This window comes from Penicillium rubens, assembly GCF_028828025.1.
Source record: "Penicillium rubens strain IBT 27055 chromosome Unknown utg000002l_segment0_segment0, whole genome shotgun sequence".
NCBI classification, from domain to species: Eukaryota; Fungi; Ascomycota; class Eurotiomycetes; order Eurotiales; family Aspergillaceae; genus Penicillium; species Penicillium rubens.
Genome location: NW_026890600.1, coordinates 8298788 through 8320063, shown reverse-complemented (window position 1 = coordinate 8320063; position 21276 = coordinate 8298788). Strand labels below are relative to the sequence as shown.

The 21276-nt window shown below is 48.1% G+C and overlaps 7 protein-coding genes across 7 annotated transcripts; 2 read left to right on the top strand and 5 right to left on the bottom strand.

The window, feature by feature from the left end:
* Positions 1–1474: 1474 nt before the first annotated feature.
* On the bottom strand, positions 1475–2380 carry N7525_005584 (Zn(II)2Cys6 transcription factor domain-containing protein; the record flags this gene model as incomplete). Its single annotated transcript, XM_061213445.1, has 3 exons — positions 1475–1825; positions 1902–2230; positions 2293–2380. The coding sequence occupies 3 exons, from the start codon at positions 2378–2380 to the stop codon at positions 1475–1477; spliced, it is 768 nt and encodes a 255-aa protein (XP_061070466.1).
* A 2201-nt stretch (positions 2381–4581) lies between these two features.
* On the bottom strand, positions 4582–5517 carry N7525_005583 (uncharacterized protein; the record flags this gene model as incomplete). The annotated part of the gene is made up of 1 exon (XM_002564630.2): positions 4582–5517. One exon carries the CDS (start codon positions 5515–5517, stop codon positions 4582–4584), a length of 936 nt encoding a protein of 311 aa, XP_002564676.2.
* Positions 5518–8043: 2526 nt separating this feature from the next.
* On the top strand, positions 8044–10132 carry N7525_005582 (alkaline phosphatase; the record flags this gene model as incomplete). Its single annotated transcript, XM_002564631.1, has 3 exons — positions 8044–8156; positions 8210–8412; positions 8466–10132. The coding sequence occupies 3 exons, from the start codon at positions 8044–8046 to the stop codon at positions 10130–10132; spliced, it is 1983 nt and encodes a 660-aa protein (XP_002564677.1).
* A 343-nt stretch (positions 10133–10475) lies between these two features.
* N7525_005581 (uncharacterized protein) lies at positions 10476–12240 on the bottom strand (the record flags this gene model as incomplete). The annotated part of the gene is made up of 8 exons (XM_002564632.1): positions 10476–10562; positions 10613–10728; positions 10787–10814; positions 10873–11076; positions 11131–11821; positions 11875–11947; positions 12007–12020; positions 12086–12240. The coding sequence occupies 8 exons, from the start codon at positions 12238–12240 to the stop codon at positions 10476–10478; spliced, it is 1368 nt and encodes a 455-aa protein (XP_002564678.1).
* A 2078-nt stretch (positions 12241–14318) lies between these two features.
* Positions 14319–16494, bottom strand: N7525_005580 (uncharacterized protein; the record flags this gene model as incomplete). The annotated part of the gene is made up of 7 exons (XM_061213444.1): positions 14319–14805; positions 14858–14892; positions 14952–14962; positions 15033–15101; positions 15152–15486; positions 15545–16218; positions 16312–16494. 7 exons carry the CDS (start codon positions 16492–16494, stop codon positions 14319–14321), a joined length of 1794 nt encoding a protein of 597 aa, XP_061070465.1.
* A 1656-nt stretch (positions 16495–18150) lies between these two features.
* On the bottom strand, positions 18151–18573 carry N7525_005579 (uncharacterized protein; the record flags this gene model as incomplete). The annotated part of the gene is made up of 3 exons (XM_002564635.2): positions 18151–18363; positions 18422–18479; positions 18533–18573. 3 exons carry the CDS (start codon positions 18571–18573, stop codon positions 18151–18153), a joined length of 312 nt encoding a protein of 103 aa, XP_002564681.2.
* A 1148-nt stretch (positions 18574–19721) lies between these two features.
* N7525_005578 (uncharacterized protein) lies at positions 19722–20456 on the top strand (the record flags this gene model as incomplete). Its single annotated transcript, XM_002564636.1, has 1 exon — positions 19722–20456. The coding sequence occupies one exon, from the start codon at positions 19722–19724 to the stop codon at positions 20454–20456; it is 735 nt and encodes a 244-aa protein (XP_002564682.1).
* Between the last annotated feature and the right edge of the window lie 820 nt (positions 20457–21276).

Here is a 21276-nt window from a genome sequence, read left to right as displayed (position 1 = left end):
TTAGATTTCTTGGATATCGACTCGGTGGGGTATACATAGCCTCACAAATAGATCCAGTTCAAGAATATAGATGTAATAGTTGCCACTTGGTTGTTTGGTGTGTGGAGGTCCCCCATACATGACGTCAGCATTCTTGGCCCAAACAGGCATATATAGTCAAAAGGTCATAGACAGGATATGAGAATTGACTATTTCTCTCTTTCCATTCCCTCTATCAAAAATCCCATGCACATTGTACATACCGAATAATGGCCCCGAGATATATTGTAAATCCTTTTCTCCTTTTGTAACATGGACCCTACTAACTAACAAGGTAACCTTCCAAGACTCAGCCGCGACTGAGGAGATCAATGCCTACATACACCAAATCCACAAAGATGGAGGCTTCGTTATAAACAGATTCCCGGACATGATCGCCAGGGGCTTTCAGTACGTGTGCCTTTCCACAGAGATTCAACGGGATATCGTACTGATTTATGTCCAAGAGCACATATAACGGACTCAGTCCTTCATAGGCTCGAGTCGGACTCTATTATCGAGAATATAACGCCCGATGCTTGTTAGCTGGTGCTCGATCATCTCATCTGTCATACCTGTACAACTTAGCATTCTTTCAATATTCCCTTCCTCATTCGTGTATCTTACGCATCTAATGACATAACATTTATCTTCCAATTTGTTAGTCTTGGCCAAGAATCGTCTACATAAGAGGAAGTAAGCGAGCAAGAAAAGGAACGGCATTGACAGGAGACGGATCAAGGCCCTATTGCTGGGAGGCCAAGATATCTACCAAGGACAGGACCGTCTTAAATACACGTCGAATGACCCCAAGAATACTTTCGTATAGCGACCACACAAATAGTGACATACCAAAATACCAAAACCAAGAGAAAAAGAAAACAAGACATGCATTCGGTAGGAACCCGTCCCAACTGTACACGTCTATCACAGCCCCATATCCCAATAATCCCAATTAACATCATAATCAGCCAAAAAATGGAGTCTGAAACGTGAACTGAGAGTTGAGAGCCCAAAACTCAGCAGGCGGGTCAAAGCCCAAACTGTTATCCGCCAATTGGGCGGTTTCCGGAACCTGACCATTTACATGATTGATCCGGCTATCCGAGCAAGGGGGTTCAGAACCTACGCATTGTGAACAGGCAAATCTTGAGGGTCACTTGCGTTGGACTGATACAGATCTATTGCCGTATTGGATATAGCTCCATGTACTCCAAGGATCAGAGAAAGATGCCTGTCTGTCATGAGGATGTGTCTCCAGATGAACGTAGCGCGATGTTGAAACTCGGCGCTTTTACTGGGAGCTGGTTCAACACGGTGAAACCCGATTGGCTGAGCGATGTTCGCAGCCCGACGGTTGGAAAGCCATGCACTTCATATCTTCCCGTCATTGCTAAAGAGCAACCCTTGCAGAACCAAGCACTCGAGCCCGTCGATACAACTGACAATAGAGTCATCAGAGCAGACGAGCGTGGAAAACTAAGACCCATGGGAGACAGGGAAGATCGAGAGAGGACAAATCAAACTCCGAAAGCAGTTGTTGGAGACACAATGCAATCCACAAGATGGCCTTACCAACCACAGTTGGATGACTAGTCGAGAGCTCTCCCTCTGAGGACGAAAGCAATGATTTATCGTAGTCTTCGAATAACTGCACGCACATAAGCCACCAGCTACTGCTAGCCTCCGATATAACTTTCAATGTCTTCTGGGTGGGGATCAGGGCTATTAGATCGCGGCGCAGTTCGCCCCAGTCCCGGTTGATCGTGCCATGTGGTGTAAAATCGGGCTCAACGGTCTCTGAGGACTGAAACCTAGCTATCAACCAGTAAGCGCGAGCTAGGGGGAAATTGCAGATCCCTAATACGAGCTGTGGCACGAACCGGTCCGTTGTCAAAAAGAGACAAAACTGGAGCATTGTCCGAAGCTGGTGTCACGGTCGGGGGATTCGATTCGGGACTGGTTTCCGCCGTATCCATGGGCGATTTCAAGCCATGCCATTGATGGTTCCCGCTGTCAACACGTATCAGGAGTTTCTCCAACAGGTTCTCTGTCCGAGCCATCCGCTCGTTCACGTATGCGCGGTCCGACTCGCGGGGGTTCTCAGGCTCTGGCAATTCTTGGCTCCGACATGGAATTCCCCGGGCGAGACATTCTTTGCAGTTCTGGTCGCTATCAGACGTAAAAATGCAGCGGACTTTCCGGTGTTTGCCTGTGAGCGCAGAAACATTAGGGATAAATCACGAATTCGCTTATATCAAGGGGGTCTTGTACATTGCCAGCAACTGCGGGTCCCCTTTCGGATCTTCTTCCGAGGCAGATCCCCGGGCCGCGCCTGTGGATCGTGGTTCGAGTGCATCATCTTGTAGGAGAGAAAGTCTCACTATTCACCCAAAACACAGGTGGTAAGAATTCTAGAGAATTCGAACTATCCAACATAGGTTGTGCAGTCAAGGTCAGGGAGAACCGAGCGGCAACCCGTCAAAGAAAGCTCCCCAAACCTGATCGAGTTGGTACCGTCTGACCGCCACCTCGCCTACAATTGTGAGGTGGAATACAGCAATGCGGCTTACTGTCTTCATCTTCATCTCCTTTCGGAGTAAAATGCGAAAAAGGTCTGGTTCAGCCATGACGCCATCACCTTGAACTGCCACCCAGGGGGTACCTTCAAAGCAAAGTCCGTGATTGGCTCGACATGGAATCCTCGAGGCACAATACTAATGCTGATGCCGGGGAGTTCAGCCTGGAAATGGCAACTTTTTAGAGAAGACACGAAGCTTGTGGAAATCGCCTCAGCTCCATCTTCTCGGCCGTCTGCCTAACCGGATCGAATAGGACTTCGTCTCCACGCGCGCTAATGAAGATTTTTGAAACAGGAAGGTCTCTCCACTAGCCCGCTGGTGCGTTGGCGGGGTAGTTGTACTTATCTTCCACGGCCTGACCTAGAAGTATCTGTGCCTAGCTATTCGAACCCTGAGCCGAGATAATATCTCTATTCGCGTTTCTATTGGAGCTCGGGTGATCAGTTCTGAAATCAACTCAAGGGGACAACAGCATCGTTCCTCTGAGGGGCCTATCAACCGAAGATCTCGGCACGATACCTCGAGGATATGGGTAAGTAAGATGTGATAGTAGCGCAAGTGTAAGATGAGCGCCCGCCGAGTCACCCTGAAGAATAATGTCTGATGGTCGTTTTCCTAGTCTCTGGATGGCGTACTATAGGACTATAACGACCTGTTGCAACTGAAGAGCTGTCGAGCTTTGGGGGGCAAGGCTATAGGCAAGGAATAGCACACCGACGCTTTTGCCATCTTGTTTTATGTCTGTGGAGAGAGCTTCGAGATAGCTGAAGTGGCCCGGTAGCGCAGGGAGACAGTAGCCGCCACCGGGAAAGTATATTATCAACTTTCGCAAGCAGGATCGCCAAGCAAGAATGCCGTTGTACCTTCAGGAAGAATGAATATGTAGGGTGAGGCTTTTCATAGTTTCATATGGGCTTCGTAACTTTTCTGAGCGGAAGCGGGGGAGAACAAGTCTGCGAGATGTTGTTAGAATTGCTTCTTTGTCAGACCAGGGAATCTAGATCTGAGTATTCTCCTGGGCTTTTCTATCCCGGGGCAACATTTCAACTCACTGAAGCTGCTCCATGGAGGGATTTCGAACGAGGATGCGCGTAAAAGTCAGTGCAATATGCTTGTAGAACGTGGCGCCCCCATTTTAACCACGGAATGGAGCAATGATGGCAGTCAATATAACAATAAGAACTAAATGTAAGCTGCATCAGATGTCATGTTTGGGAAATGCAGGGGTCTCTCATTGGCTACTGACGGGATTTGGCCACTGCAATCCCTAAGCCCAATGACAAGGGAACCATGGGGTGGGAAGATGTCAAGATTGTTCCAACCTGGTCGGAAAATATCCGACTCATAAGACACTGTGATCTAAGAGCCCAGTTCAAGAAGAAAAGAGATTTCATGGGGTCTTGGTGCAGGGAGCTTTGAGTATAGTGTAGCAGATCCGCCGGCTCGGCGGAACAAAGCCCTAATTTTGGACCAGTCAGCCAATTTATGATCTGCAAGCAAAGAAAAGGGGGATCAGAAGGAAATCAGAAAATCAGGAAATTAGGAGGAGAATGAAAGGGAAAGTTGGGAGAAAGTGGAAGGGTCCAATGCTGTCCAATGTGCCAAGTAAATTTTCGGTGAATTTGAGAGTATCTAGTGGTATTTTGTTACTCCGGCTATTTCTGAAATTCATATGTATTTCTCTGAAGCATCTTAACCAGAGTGGCGTCAAGATCTACGAAGAAAGGTAACGTATTTGCAGACATGAGACGGAGCATTTGAAGTAAACTACAGATATTGCGGTCATGCTGAACAGGTCTATTGATGCATCTAATTTGCAGACAGAAGAAGTAGAACTACATGTATCATATAAGCAGATGAAGAACAATATAAGAATTTCACAAGTTAGAAAGGTAGAAAAGCGCTAGGTACCGAAGACCCGATGAACAAAGACAAAATACGAATAAGAACATATAGCTTGGCTCAAGCACAAATGTCCAACTCACCTTTTCTTCTGAGCTTTCTTCGCTTCAATGTCGCCTTCCTCCGCCTTGCGCTTCCTCGCCACCGACCTTGTCACGCGACTTGGAATCGTCCCAATCGGGGCCTCAACTGAGGGGACAACAGGAGTAACATGGCCCACCTCCTCAATGGCAAACCGCAACTGCAAACCTTCGTGGGTATGAAAGCTTCTAATTTGTGAGATCCGGTGGGTTCCACGTCGGAAGGCCCCCAGAACCAAATGTGCCACAATATTCCCAAGCTTTGTCCCTAGCAGGGCCCTGAACTCGGGGGTTCCCAATTGCCAATCGCGTATCTCCTCATCTGGCCAGAAGAGGCCATTAGCCTCGGTATAGAGCACATCCCTGACAAACGAAAGGGTATCCTTATTGCAAACGTCGACCATATAGACATACTTCAATGTATCAATCGAGAAGTGTTTCTGGTAAACGGCCTGGCAGACTTCTGACATGAAAAAACCGGGTGCTTTCTTTATTTCTTCAACAATCAACACCCCGGGCGCTATTTGCCCTTCCCAGATATGAAGGTCCGGATATTCGGCATTGCCTGTAGCACCAGGTCCACCTATAGAGATCATTTCCCATGCACCACTTGTTGGCCCCATTATATTGAGTTGTGCAAATTCATCTTCAATTTGGACTGGAATATAGGAATTCAATTGCATATCTATTTCGAATTGCTTGGACTTCCTGAGGTCTTTGAGTTGCAGCGTAGAAGGCTTAATTGGACATGTTGCCACAGACGCGCCAGATTCTGGGCGTTCCATCCATTGCTGCAGTAATTGGCCAGCGGCTTGTCGTTCGCCGTATTTGAGAGTGGCAGAAGGCATTGGAGGGGAGCTGGAAATTTCAAATTTGGATTGGTATGTAGATTGCTGTAGAAATGGTGATATCAACCCAAGGCCTTGAAGGGACATTGTTGCTTTATGTATGTCAAATTTGTTAACCAAGGCAACCTTTATGGATATTAGTGAACCAGCGACTTGTAGGTTCTGTGCTTTGAACTAGTGTTTGGCCTTTCAACCTGAGTGTCATCAACAGACAAAGACATGGACTCGAAAGAATCGAAATCAAAGGGCTAAATTTAAACCATGCAGTATTCGAGAAGACGTACTACCTATTGATTGGACTCGAGTGCGTACTTCCGGTCATAAATAGTAACATATGCTTTCAAAAACTGAGATAATGGGTGTTTCATTGCCTTTGACATCTTGTAAGCAGTGCAAGTAATGGTCCCTATCCTCGAGAATAAAGAGTCGAGATAAAGAGTCGATATACTAAGCAATGTTGAAATCCCAAAATTAGACATGAGAACAATGAAGGCAAAGGTTGATGACCGCCAAGATCGCATCGTTGGCTGCTACAATGACAATAGATTTTCAACGGACACAACAATGCGATAGTTAGGAACAACACTAATGAATATCGATATTACTAGAACATCCTCACTCCTATGATAGTCAATAGCATAGCTTGCAACTGAAGAGTTTATGGCAAGTACGATTAGTCTTAAAAAGGCTTTTCTTTGTCCAATAATGGCAGTCGAGGGTCTGATACTAGCAGAGTTGGTTCTTTGTCCGTTTTGGTATTGCTTCCGAGTCCTGTACCGCAGTTCATATTTATCTCAAAGAGCTGGAAAAACCAAAAGAAAAGAATGCGCACCTTCTCACAGATGCTGTAGGGGCCAAGCGCCATTTTCAACGTCCCCTACTCATACGATGTGGTCACTCCTGGCCGCTTTCGCCGCAAACAACTGCGAACCAAACTGGGAGGCTAATAAAGCTAATAGATTCGGATGAAGCAAAGTGCCGAGGCCAAGGTGGGAGTTGGGACCAGTCCTTTGGATTTGTCTTCTTCAATATCCCCTCTGCCTCTCCAATTTTGTATGCACTGCCCAACCACCACAGAAGAAGTACCTCTCCCACTAACAACAACCCTCACGGCGCCCAATGCATGTCTGAATGATGATTTTAGATTACCAAGCCCTCAGGCTGGGGCTGGGCCAATCTAGGTCTTATTAACACTACAGAATGTCTAGCACGTGATGAGCGCCACTATCATACTATTCGCCCGGCTTGCAGCTGGATCCTGGCCTCTAAGCTAACTTTATAGGCGAGAAAGAGACAACAAGAGAGATGCTGCCCTTTTGTATGTATATGGCATCAAATTTATAGGGGGTTTTCGGACGCTAATATGTCATTTAGTACACGAAGTGTGGAGGCGCCGGCGTCCGCCGGCGTGCCAAGCAATACTGTCACTAGGAGTTGCTAATAGGCCGATCCGACATCAATATCGTTGATCTATACCTATACCATGGATAGTTCTACAGGAAAGGAAACTAAGCTCGAGGGCACCAGGAGGTAATAACTGAGCGCATACGGAGTCCAGCTTAGTTGAAAATAACCCGGCTGAGTTTTAGTTCTGCCTTCCGCTTTCATGAGGCCTACGCCTACTTTTATAACGACGCAGGTGTATCAGATCTGCCTACTCTGTACCACGATATTAGGAAATCAAGCCACTGCAGTGGAGACCTCGGGCATATCAACGGGCGTGATGGTAGGAAATCTCTGGATTGGGACACGTGCTAGAATATGGCGTATTCTGGTTGCATTGCCACTCCGATGGCTTTGCGGCTTCCAGAGAAGGAAGGTACTATGGCTTACTAGAAGCCAAGGAAGCATTTTAGCTTATCGCAATATAGAACCGTGGGCCAATCCTCTGTTATGAAAAGGATGGTTCGCAGATGAGAAGACAACCTACTGAACTACCTACGGAGTAGCAGGGGCATGAATACAATGCCCCGATATATTTTTGGCGATTTAAGGATACACTATACGACAACATAACTATAGTTACTGTTTATTTATTTAGTTTTCGACTCTGTCTTTTTGTCTCACATTGGATTACAGCCACCTTTTCTCGACCTCGGGTTACCGTCGGAGAGGTGTGAAGTTAGCTAGTATCCTGTTATGTGTCCCACCATCCTATCATGCCATGGTAGATGGTCTTGTGGGATGATTAACCTGTGTAAACGGTCTTGATGGAGTAGATGGACTATCATTCCATCCTATCTCGCATCCGTCCCACGTGCGAAAGTCCGCCAAGCCTTCTAAGCTTGGCGGACGACTGGGGTTGGCTGGACTGGCTTGGCATTCCATTCCCTTGGCTTGGCGAAGGGGTTCAAGCTTCCCAGGCAAACTCCAGGATTCCGCACGTGCAAATCTGGCCTATTTCCCATTCGCTCCCAAACAGACCATGCATCTCGCAATAATACTTCTCTCCAGGTACAGGGATTATCTCGGAGATTTGGATACTCTGGATTATCTTGGCGGGAGGCTCTTGGCAGGAAGCTCGCCTGAAATTAGCTTCCAAGCAAGTCGTACTTAACAGAGGCGCTTTCTCGCTGAGTGCAAATCTCTCGGTTTCATCATCATCCCGTCAAGATGCGTGCCTCTTCGATCTCCGCGTTGGCATGCTTTGCCTCATTCGCGGCAGCCCAGACTTTCCAGCGTTTGGGTGGTTGCCCTGACTTGGGATGTATCTTCCCGCCGGACCAGTACGTGATGTTTCAATTGCGCCTGGTTTCTAGCTACTAATGACTATTTCCAGGGTCGACTTCCTTGCCGGTCAGTACTTCGACATCCGTCTCGAAGTGCACTCTCCCGTCAATGGCTCCGAAGCTCGTGTTGGAGAGCCCGACGAGAACTTTACCTTCACCGTCGCCAAGAAGGGAAAGGAAGCTGTCACTGCACCGGAATACTTTAAGATTGATGAACCTGAGCTGGAGAGGTGGAATTTCACATGGTTTGAAGGTAATACCCTCCTACCATACAGCCCTGGGGAACATATAAGCTAATAGAAACAGACCGATTCGCCGAGGACGCAGAGAAGCCCTCCCTTGTCAACGTGACCTCGAAGGTCTATCGCAGAATTGCCCTCTATGAGCCTGGCGAATACGAGGCTACCCTGACCTACTACGGAGAACAAAAGACAGTCGCCAACTGGTTTGTTCGTGATCTCCCTAGCAAGCGACGCGCGAAGAACGTCGTGATGTTCATCGGAGACGGCATGACCACCAACATGATCACTGCAGCCCGCCTCATTGCCCACCGCAGCATCAACGGCAAATACCTGACAACGATGGCAATGGACAAGTTCCCTGTGCTGGGACACCAGATGACACACTCCATGGACTCATTCATTACTGACTCTGCCAACTCGGCCACCGCCCTTTACACCGGCCACAAGACCACCGTCAATGCTTTGGGTGTCTATGTTGACTCCTCCGAAGACACTTTCGATGACCCGAAGTTCGAGACAATCGCAGAAATCTACCGTCGCAAGAACCCGAATGCCGGTGTTGGCATTGTCTCAACTGCCTTCTTGGCAGATGCCACACCTGCTGGTCTGGGTGCTCACACTAGCGACCGCGGCGACTACGACCACGTCATCAGCGCCTACTACGAGAGCTTGACCGACTACGAGTGGACAAACTGGAACGGCCCCGATGTGCTCCTTGGCGCTGGTGCAGAGAACTTCGTCCAGTCCGAAGAAACCCGCGATTACTACAAGCTCTTCGCTGAGAAAGGGTACAATGTGGCCTGGAACAACACTGCCCTGAGCAACGCCCCCAGCGACGAGAGACTGCTGGGCGTTTTTTCGACCAACAACCTGCCCACTTGGCTCGATCGAAACGTCTACCAGTCCAACCTTTACAACCAGAGCAACTACCCCGACGGTTCGGACCGCGACGCCGACGACCTGCCCGGCCTCAAGGAGATGACCCTCAAGGCCGTCGACGTTCTCGACAAGCGCCACCGCAAGGACGGCTGGTTCCTGATGTCCGAGGCCGCCAGCATCGACAAGCAGATGCACACTCTGGACTACGACCGCTCCCTCGGCGACCTCCTCGAGCTCGACGACACCGTCCGCGCAACCATCGAGAAGCTCGAGGAGCTGGGCGAGCTTGAGGACACCCTCATCATCGTCACCGCCGACCACGGCCACGGCTTCGACGTGACCGGCTCCGTCGACACCGAGTACATGGAGGCGCAGACGGACGACCGCAGCAAGCGCAACGCGGTCGGATACTACGAGAACTCCGGCTTGTCTCAATACACCGTCGCCGGATCCAACGCCCTCCGCTACTCCGAAGGCGTCCACTTCCCCGCCCAGTGGGACCCGAGATACACCTTGCACTCGGGTGTCGGTGGCTTCCCTGACCACCGTGAGGATTACCGCGTTAACAGCGAGGGTCCCCGCACCCCTGCTGTTGAGGACGAGAAGAAGGGATACGTTGCTAACTACAAGGATGCCGTCACTGGCTTCTTGGTCAATGGAAACATGCCCCTCGATCAGGGCCAGGGTGTCCACTCGCTGACCGACGTGCCGGTCTTTGCCCGTGGTCCTTGCCAGGAGCTGTTCGGAGGTGTGTACAACTCGATCGATATCTTCTTCCACATGGCGGAATGCCTGGGATTGTCGGAGACGAAGCGAGCTGGCCAGCCTCCGCATGCTGGAAAGCGTGATTAAATTAATTGGGGAGCGTTATGGTGTCAAATAATTCGAGCCACATCTTACGGCTCCTGTGTACAAGAGAAGAATACGATGTAGATGTAGTATGATGTACAAGAGAAGAAAATATGACATTATATCAATGAGAACATTGCGCTCAGCTTGTAATTTCAAGTAATAACATCCTTTAAATATCAACACCTGCGCACGCAAGATATACATGTAAAGTTGAACACCAGTCTATTTACAATGGCCCAGCCAATTGATGCCATATATCAGTCAATACTTACCAAGAACAAATCTATAAAACAATCATTTCCAACGCTGGAAACATAACATATGTTCACCGTGATAACCGAGTTTAGGTGGCGTTGTTGGCACAGGTCCAGCTAGCCTTGGAAGAGCTCTCGTTGATAGCCAAGCCCGAGACGTAGAGTCCCAATCCGCACTAGTCTTGTCAGCAGGAAATCCAGAATCACGCGGAGAGACAAGACATACGATAGCACAAGCAATTCCAAGAATGATCATGTTGACAATAGTCAGGATGATCTTTCCAGGCGATGAGAACCAGTGTCCCCAGTTCATGAAGAGCCAGAAAATGGCAGGTAGTCCGTCTGTTCGCGGTTAGCAATCGATCTTGTCATAATGTCTTGGTCTCAGAACTCGACTTACAGCTGAACCAGCTTCCGAAGAGGGAACTCTGCACAACAAATTAGTAAGTGTCTAGTGATAAACAGCAAGAAACCTCGGGAACATACAATCAGACTCAACAATTCGTTGAACACAGGAATGGACTCGGCGATGATCCACGCAACCGTCCAGGTACTAAGGCCGATAGCGACCCATGTACCCGTAGCCAAGAAGGTCTTCTGGTGCATGTGGTGCGAACGGTCGCCGCGGAAGATTCGAACATAGATATACTTGCACGCAACGTGGCCGAAAACAACACCGGCAACAATGACCTATCAATGATTAGACATATTCCCGAACCAACTATAAGGAGACAAATAACACACCGTTGGGATGGCAAGACCGTAGGCAACCTTCTTCATCATAGGTCCAGCGGAAGACAGAGCCGGGGATGCGACAGTCGGGCCGGCATAGCAGTAGATGACCATAGCAGTCACGACGTACATAGTAGTATCGATAATCTGCAGCATAGCGAGGGCCTTGGGGAAATCGGCGGGATCCTGCATCTCTGACATGATACCGAAGAAAGAGACGTGGGCAATGAAGGCGAAGACGATGTTGGTGACGGCCAAGAAACCTTCCTGGAAGGTCGGGGTCGTGACGATATCGTTCTGAACATTATCGGGGGCCTGGACACCGATGGCAACCATCGTGACGATGGTAGCTACCAGGATACTGATGGCGGAGATGATGGACATCCAGAAAACCTTCTCTGCTGTACGCGGGAGAGCGGCAAGACAGCTGATGATCAAACCGACAACTCCGAAGACAATGGTGCAAGTACCGTGGTTCGTGATGGTGTTGAACAACACGGAGAAGGTAAGAATGTGACTGGCCATCAAGAAAATGATGAAGAGCAGTTGGCCGACGAAGAAAATCTCACGTCCGATGGGGCCGAGAAGAAGCTCGCCGGCATCACCCATGCTGTGTACCTGCGGGAAACGCTTCTTGAACTGGCCCATGGTGTATCCAGTGTACCAGGAGATGCCGGACAAAAACATAATGATGACAAATGCCCTAAGAGATGGTCAGCTTTCTTTCCTGCGTCGTCGAGGCAGATATTTTCTTACGGGACAATTCCGAGAGTTGCTACTGCAGACGGAAGAGATAGAATACCAAGCGAGATGTTCTCAGCGACCATCACTAGATGAATATCATTAGAAAGGGGTTCCTGTTGATTGGGGTTAATGATGGGCTCTCACGGGTTCCAGCTTGCCTGTATAAAAGTCAGAACTGTGCTCCTCAACACAAGAAAGACAGCAAGCAGAGTGAGATACTTACCACCATGGCATAATGCGATACTTCACTTCCCCAGATTCTTCATTTCCAAAGGGATCATCATTGGGCTCTACCGGGTAGGCCTTCTTCTCCATATCGGTAGAGTCATTGTATACTTGGTTGTCCTGAACAGGATGAGGTGCTTCAGGGAGACTCATGTTGAATAGTATATGATATGGAAAAGTGAAGAAAGAAAAAACGCCTGGGGCGAGAGAAAAGACGCAGAAAACGGTGTGTGGAGGCCCAAAAAGGAACGGTTGGCCCAGAGTTTTTGCTTGGCGGAGATAAAGGCTAAGAGAAGATTCTATTACCAGATATGTAATGCTAGTCGAGCTGCTGACTGTGGGGAGGCCAACCGTCTAATCAGGAACTCGCTTAAGCACACTCTGGGGGGGGTGTCCTCCGGGGTAGAATGCCAATGAGGTTGCAACTCTGACGACGTTTAAAAAATGCGTTCATGGGTTTGGCTACCGAGACCGGGACATGATTATCTAATCGTATCTTCACCGGTGCGCCGTCCACATTTGTGGGGTATTCGGCGTCGGGCGAGCCAACCCCGTACGCGGTCTGCACCCCGATCATAGATGTTACCGGCCCGGCGTACCCGGCCCGGCGTTGAATTCCAAGAACTATCTCGATAACAAGTTTAGGAAAAAATTTAGTCAAAGATTTATGTACTCTATGGATTAGGTTTACCCCAACTTCAACCCCAGATCATACAGTCTGCCTCTAAAAAGGCCAGTTCTCAAGGGAAGTTTTTAAAGTAATTGTACATAAAGCTTGGAAAAAGTAGAATCCAACGGTGGCGTTTAGCTTTGCTGCAAGTTTGGCACTAGAATTTTCTCGAAGCAAGACTCGGCTACCTATCAGGCCTCGGGGCCGGGAGACTCCTCGCATTGTTTCCCAAAACCCCGGGTCTTGGCGGGTTGGGCTCCAGTGCTGTTTCAGGGGAATTGGGGTTGATGAATCCCGCATGGATCCGATCCATTTTCTCTAGGATGCGGGGTGTGGGAATGTTTAGCGTAGAACTTGAGATCTTTTTATTGAATCATAATGCAAAGGATTAACTAGGCAGTTTAGTGCGAAGTTCTTAATATAAGTACCTTTTGTGTGGGGCCGCCATACAAAAGGTACCTAGTATCTCTAAATTTCCTTCGTTCTTTAATCATCTACTTTGATACAAGAGAGATCTTCAAAGATGACAGGTTTTGGCCTACTGTTCAAAGTCAAATGATATGTTATGACTTATGACATCAATTTGCCTCCCCATGGTGCAGTCTCATTAAGAAATGCGGGTGGCAAACCTTGAACATAAGTATACTTTGTACTGCGTTCTCATACAAAAGGTACTTATACCAATGAATTTGCCTCGAGCCCCAAGCCCCATGAAGAACTTGGATCTGTCACCTCGGGCATCCTCGGAAGACCTCATTGTTAAACGGGAATATCATCAATTTCCCCTCCAATGGATTGTACGTTTGTCTTCCAAATTCTCCGTCTGTTCTCGAAATGTGTCGGTTATTCAGAGTATGAATCCAATTCGGGAACCCACCCGTTGTCCTCAAGCACAGAGCTAGGCCCTCGAGGGGGTAAATATGAGATGTAACATCAGGGCGTTCTGATGAGCGCCACCGTCTTCGCGGACGGAAGCCTCCGAGTCTTTTTTTTTCCGTTTGTCATCCTTCCGAATCGACCGCGGGAAGCATGAGGCGATGCAAAGTTCCGCAGTATCCGGTGGCATCTTACGACACTGATGTTGTAGAATTCACTAGCCGCGGTAATTATCTTCCAAGTCCTCAATGTCCAATAAAGAAGGGGGCGGATATGCTGAAAGGTCAGGGCGCGACAGGGGTTTCGCAGTGTAGTACTCGGACTCCGTATATAACCGCTAGTTGATTTATCTTCCCCATAACTACTCCGTCGCGTTGCATAAACATTAAGTTTTAACCCCTTTTTAAACGAATGCCTAGTCGTCTAGTCCTAAACCTGAATTTGTTATGCTACGTGGCAACAGTCTGACGACGCTTCGTCAATCAATATAGCGATACTAAACTGAAATCTACGCATCCAATAAAAGAAGCAACTTCGCGCTAGAATGATACTGTGACTCCTGGGCACTGAGATCCCAGGGGAATATTACGGTGATGAAGGTGTCTTAAATGTCTCTTTTTTGGACCAAGTGTATTGAACAGAAACCGGCACATGTCGCTAAAAATTAGGATCGCTTTAGGGTATCTTAAACGCAGCCAACCGACATTTCCTTCGTATTTACATGCCCGTTCTTCTCCAACTCCATGTTTTCTTCTCCGGTGCCTCCCCGTGATTGGGGAAAGAGATCGGCATTACCAAAAATAGCCGATAGGCCACGATGTCTTCCTCGCAATGCAACTGCAATTAGCAATACCTTGCTAAATGTGTGCCATGCACCACAGAACGAATAGGTTTGGCCGGGACACCCAAAACTCACACCGACGTAGCTGTATGCAGACACAGCTTCAAAAATGATCCTGAAGGTAGAAAAGGCCAAGGGGTCGGCTTCGAAGTGATCCGATTCGGTAATTGTTATGAGAAGAATGGCGAGGGAGAGCCACCAAATATCGTGGCTGAATTGAGAGCGAAGTTGTTGGTAAACGAAACGGGCGTGAGGAAGGCCTGAGAGGCTCGAGCGATGGGATTCTTTCTGAGGCGGGGCTGTGAACTGTGTGTTTGTGATTTTGGTGCTGCTATATATGTCAGAATGGATTTGCAAGCAGTTGAGATTGGGGGCTGCCATACCTGATAGTAGCTGAGACTGGGAAAGCAGAAATATACTACAACCAGGCATGCCTGCTTAGCTACTGATATTTTGAACAGAAGAATCAGTTCTCACCATCATGAAGACTAAATTTCGCTTAGCAAATTGCCTATTCAATATGGGAGTTCCATCTTCGGGTTGGAAAAAAGCACGTACCGTATAGAATAAGCAACCCCTGCGGCAATCGATCAAATGCCACAACAGTGAATCCACCGCCACGCACGGCTTTATCCCTCGTCAGCTCTAATCCGTGATGAGTGGCCAGAATTAAATACCTAATGCCTGGAAGAGCCCATCTAGGACCCGGAACTTGACCGGAAGAGAGCCAATCTCCTCGTTATTGATGGCAGAAACCTCGAAAGCACCCCACATGATGGCATTGAGGACCACGACTGTGCCCAATATAAACCAAGTATGCCAAGCAGGGTATAAATAAGCGCAGGCTTTTTGGGATTGTGTGAGGGTAAAATCGAAAGATCGTCGCCACTCCTGCCAAGTGGGTTTATTCGGCAACATCTGTCTTAACGCCCAGATAAGGAATCTTAATAGGCAAGGGAAAAGCGTATTCCCAGCAAGGATAAGAACGCCGCAGGCAAGAAGCGGAAAGGGTCTGTGGATCGTGTCAACGAAATGCCTCGACAAATAACTTTCTGCGACGAATCACCCACTCCTTTTGATAAGCGCCCATATTAGTATCAATGAGGGACATGCCGTTGTTACAGAGCGCTGATGTAGCAAGAAAAGCTCCCGCCCAAAAGGGGGAGGCTCCATCCTCCCGTGGAATGTCTGGGCGGACGAACTTTGACCAGAGGCCAATGCTCACGATACCGAGAATGAGGAAGCCGATGAAATAGAGTATGATAAGTACTGCCGTTAAAGCAAGTGCCCTATACTCTACCTCGTCTAGTTCTCTGTAGTTGGTTGGCTTCTTGCAGGAGAGGTGTTTGCTTGCGCGTTGCACAATGCCCTTTAGCCAGGAAATATGTGCCTTGCGGTTTCCGAGGACCTTCTCCTTGTCAACAATGAGAGAGGTGACTTGTTGGCTCTGCTCGGGATGTTTCAGGTCTGTGACGACGATAAAGCCATAGTCGCCAGACGATCCTTCAGGCTCACAGGGAGAGGAAACATCTGGTTGAACTTCTCTCACTACAGTGGTGGCTTTTGCGTTGCATGTATCTTTGGCAGAAAGAGCACCCTGTTTGTTACAGGCCACTTGATTTTGCTTTTCCCCGTTTGAGTTATCTCGCAGAGCAGATCGGAGCTTCCAGGCACGAAATAGAGAGATGATTGCGATGATGGGAAAAGCATGTCCGAGAATAAGAAGGCAAAACAAGGTGCCCTGCTGTAAACTGTTTAATGTAGACAGGTCCATCTTGGAGAGAAAAAAAGTCAGCCGTCATATCAGGATGCGAACTATCAGTAGTGGAGGACGTACCACGCTCAGTCCAGCCCCTGTCATAGCGCTGAAACACATGAACAAAGCATCGGAATAGTGGAGATCATGGATATGCGACGAAGCCGTGTAGAATATGGCACTGCCAATGGCAGGTGTAAGAATAAAGTAGGCATAGTGCAGTGTGAGTGGACTGAATGCCAAAAGATCAGCCATGATCGGCATACTAATGTGGGAGTCATAAGCATTGTCTGAGTTTAGGGCTGGGATACCCCAAACCATATAAAGGATTATCGGATTGTACGGGCCCTGCAGCAGCCAAAAATACTTCTGCTTATTTTTTTCTGTGAAGAACTTGAATTCTCCTTTCATTACAAATGTAACCGTGTTATTGTCTCGTCCTCACCGGGTCGTTTGCTAATTTCGTCAGGGACCATTCATTTCTACACTTCAGCCACAGGGCTCAGCGGCTTCTAAGGTACGGCACGCTGCATTCTGCGGATGCAAGGATCACATTTGTGGAACTGGGCTATTTGGGACTTTTTTAAGTTCTGACGAAATGAAATGGCCAGATCGTAGCCGTCATAAGATTGGCGACAGCCAAACAAACGAATCAGATAGTTCTCACATTATAAAAGGTTATTGGGGAATGCCCAGCTATACATTCTACCAAGATATCATCCACTCGCATGATCACGTGGCTGGTCAAGCTGAATCTAGGGTAAAGTGTACTAATTATGTTATGAAAACTTATCCTGTTGAATCTTGTGTTGACACTTGAATGACTCGGCGGTCCCGTTCACCACTGCACCGTTATCTTTTTGAACACATGTCATGACCTCAAGATATGTTCTCTTGTCATAATACCCCCAAGCCATTGTTAGCAGACCAGCACATCGTTGCACTAGGGGTAGCCAGCCTTGCTCGCTATACTGGGACTGTGGATGGACTTGGATCCAGGGCATAAAGCTCCGAGTAATGGAGATGCCTGTTCATGCCAGGATGCCGAGGTACCGTCCCAAGGAACTGACCAAGTCGCTGAAGCTTTTTCAGTAGAGCTACAGACTAGCATTCTTCAATTCAGGAACCTTGCACATATCCTGGAAGATTGGGGCAAAATTACCGAATACTAGGGTGTTATCTCAGCATAGTCGCTTCGCACATTCCGTAGATATATAATGACAAATACGAAGCTCGCGATAATTGTGTTATAGAAGATCGAAGAAATGTACCCACATCGGCATAGGGCTGTTGGGCGCACCGCCTACACAAGATGCCCAGGTAGCTAGGGTTAGCACCACCAAGACGGGATATCCGTTTCCAAGGAAACAGGTTCAGCGGTGGCCGCTAACCAAACCTCATACCTGCTCTGTGGTCTCATCCATACACTCAGATGGAGAAGTTCTGAACATATACCAGTTCCGCTTCATGATACTAAAGTTCATGTCATCACCTGTCTTACCGTCGCCCCTAACTATAATTCTATTGCTAGAGACCCCTTCTTCCAACATTCTTCGTGATATGCAGTAGACTACTAACCCTATAATATCGAATACTGCATGGGTCATATAATCCTTAATTAGCACTAGTAATCCCTAGTACTATTCATTACACTAATCTACTAGGGATCTATAATGGCTACTACTACTAAGTAAAGCGCACCTAATAACCTGACTACCTGAGGACCATTTCGCCGATGCTACATTACGAATGACAAAACACAACAACCGAAGGGATGTCAACGGGATCCCAGGGAGTAGACATATAGCTTCAGCCCAAAAACACAGCATCAGCCTAAATAAATTCAGCTCGCATCTGTTTAAATACAAAGTGCAACAAGCGATATCTTTCCTCAATCCTGGCTGCTCTTCTCAGCCCCCATCACCAAGCAACGCTGTCACCTGCACCGTTTTGCTTGCAGTAATAGTTTAGCTCATCACCTCCGATGTGGGATCCCTTGGACTCGCAATAGTATAGCAGGTCCTTCTCGTTCAGAAGCGTACAATCGGGGCATGTATCCCATTGCTTGCTACCGGTGTTTCGGTTCTTATAGGCAGTGCATGCCTTTTCAGTGGCAGCTCTGTTGTAAACCTCCTAGAATGCAGTTAGAAATGCTTTCTCCCGGTGGTACAAGTTTCCAAGTTGTACTTACCACTCCGTCGCCAGGGGTATCGATGCAAACACCTTGAGTGTGGAGGTCCGCAAAAGCACTACCAAGTATCAGTGTCTGTTACCAAATACGTCAGGTTGGAGAAGGCCTTACCCAACAGCAAGAGCTGCGATAATAAGTGAAATAGACTTCATGTTGATGATTATATTATCGGAGGTGATTATCAAACTGACTTTCGAAGATCGGGTGGCAGACGTAAATTTAAATGATGCTAGAAATGCCAGACAAGTACGTTAAAAAGGACCTAGATAGATAGTACTTCTGAATTGAGTTTGTCTGTCGGAACGTCAGATTATCCAGGTCCCCTTTCTTGAGGTGAGACAACTAAGACAAAATCCCCGAACAATCTCCATTAGAATGATGATCTCTGTTGCTCATTTCCGGAATTGCATATATGCGTTTCATTGTCACTCCTGTCAGCCTGCAAGGTCATTAGATGTGGGCTATGTTTCAGGATGATGTCGACTTCTTGAGTTGATCTGCAAGCGTTTAGAGTTTAGGTAGATATTAAGGTTCCCGGATATCACCACGTGTAAGCTGCATATCCATGGATCGTTTAGGTTACTGGTACAATGATCAATCATTCCAATCTTCATTACAAGTGAATGTATATGCTCAAGATGGATTTCAATCTTTATAATTATATTGGCTTTATAAAGACAGTCAAAAATAGTCGGTTTCCAGCAGCGTTGCTACTATTCCGTATGGAGCACGGAGTGCAGTTTGAAGGATGAACTGGATTTGGCCCCCAAGGCGTTTGTCTCACAGCCACACATCTATCAGAGGATCAACAGGATCAACAATGCGCCCCATAGCCGTTACACTCCCCAGGTCTCAGTTGCCCGAACTTTCCTCAGGGCCAATGGATTTGACCAGTAGATTCACGCGTAGAGGCCCATGATCTACATAAATCCTTCGGACCTCTCGGGCGAAGTTAAATTGATTAAAATGTCACAATGTCTCTCCACCATGGTTTGATATCCTCACCGGTAGATCCCCGGCTATTTTTCGGAAGTATACGAGTGAAACAAGGCGGGTTATTGCGTGAGTATCCTGAGATTCTATGTTGTTCGGAGTACGGTGATCGCAGATCTATTGCGGGAATATAGCTCCGGATGATGGATTCGTCTAGTTCGACAAAGTACACAATCTTTTGTGGCAGTCCGGAAACCCGTTGCCTTCTCTGAGCGACTCTAAATAGGGTCTCCTTTCCGTCGTCGATTTTGCGATATCACTTTTCTCAGGATCCATTATTTTACCATCCCTCTTCTTGTTGGACACCATGAAGTTCAACCTTGTCTTCCTTGCTTCTCTCTGTGCCAACAGCGCACTCGTGTCTGCCTTGCCAACCGACACGACCGATGCGGCTATTCTTCTTCTAGACGATGGTACCACGCAGACTATCAACAAAAGAGACCTAGCTACCCATCTGCCTGGAGTCTCTCTGACCCCGCCTACCGAGACTCTCCCGAAGTTCATCGAGACCGGGTCCGATGATTCCGCCCCCTCAAAACGTCTGAGCAAGCGCGCCGGCGCCCAGTTCATCATCCCTCTTCCTGACCAGAAGTTCCTCAACTGGGATATCCCAATGTCCACCATCGTGCATGCCAACGAAGCCGATGCCACCGCTGCTATGGCATCGGGCCAGATGGTCGCCAACAGCATCTCGGTTGCTCAGTCGTTTAGCGCCACCGTGGAAAAGTTCCTGACAATCGGCACCACCGTCACCTACCAGTACACCGAAACGGCTACTCTCACCGGCACGGTTACCATGACTATCCCGAAGAACAGATGGGGTGCTATTGTTAGCAACCCCCTGGTCGAACGCAAGAGGGGTTACGTATTCAGTGGACAGCCTGGAAGTGGACAGTACGAGTACTACCAGGCGGATTCTTACACCCATGATACTTACAGATATGGAGCGAACTCCTTGTCCTGGGTTAAGGGTGTTGTTACTACTTGCTTGGGAGACGGTTACCCTCTGAAGCGCTGCGTCGGAGAGGGTGTTTTGGAGTAAATCTTCAACTTTTCTGACTTCGTTCGCATTTCCAGGTTGTGAATTGTGGATAATTGCCACAATTCCACTTCACAATATGTCTGTGGGGCGCAGTAAGATGGCCCCATGGCAGAGGTCTTGATTTCCTGTTACTTTATGTTGTATATATCAATCGTCAATTCTCAACTGAAGTACTAGTTCCAATAAATGTCCATTTCCTGGTAGATATAAAATTGAGACTAAAAGGAGCTTTCTCTCTGATTTTGAGAAGCTAAAGGTTGGATCGTGTGACCGGAGGGCGCATCAAAAATCCTCACTTTTCCATTCCCCCTCTTTCGCATTCAACACTCCTTAGATGATTGCTTCGCCATACTCCACCGGTGCCTGAATGTATGACCAGCCATCACCCGTTGACCCGTCCATGAGTGGACTCTGCGCGATATGTCAGCGGCTTCACGGGCCCAGGGGTCCACCTAGAATTCCTTCAAGGCTCCAGGGCTACAGTATAGGAAGGATCATTACTCGTACCCTAGGGCCGACCTCGGAAGTATCTTCCAAGGTGCATATGTAATATCCACTTTCTCCACTCGACTCCAGAACCCCTGCAGTTGGTCTCACAACTGCAGTGCAGATCCCACACTCCCGTCCATTCCGACAGTCCGCTGCCTGGAATAGGAATGATCTGTGATACTCACACCGACAGACTATCCGGCAATGCTTCCATGACCTCTGCCTACGTCTTGCGATTTCTGCAAAATCTCTAGGGTCTGCCGGAAGTACTTTTCCACGTGCTTGGGGTACATGCAGTGCAAGTCAGGCTGGGGGAGATATACGTGAGATT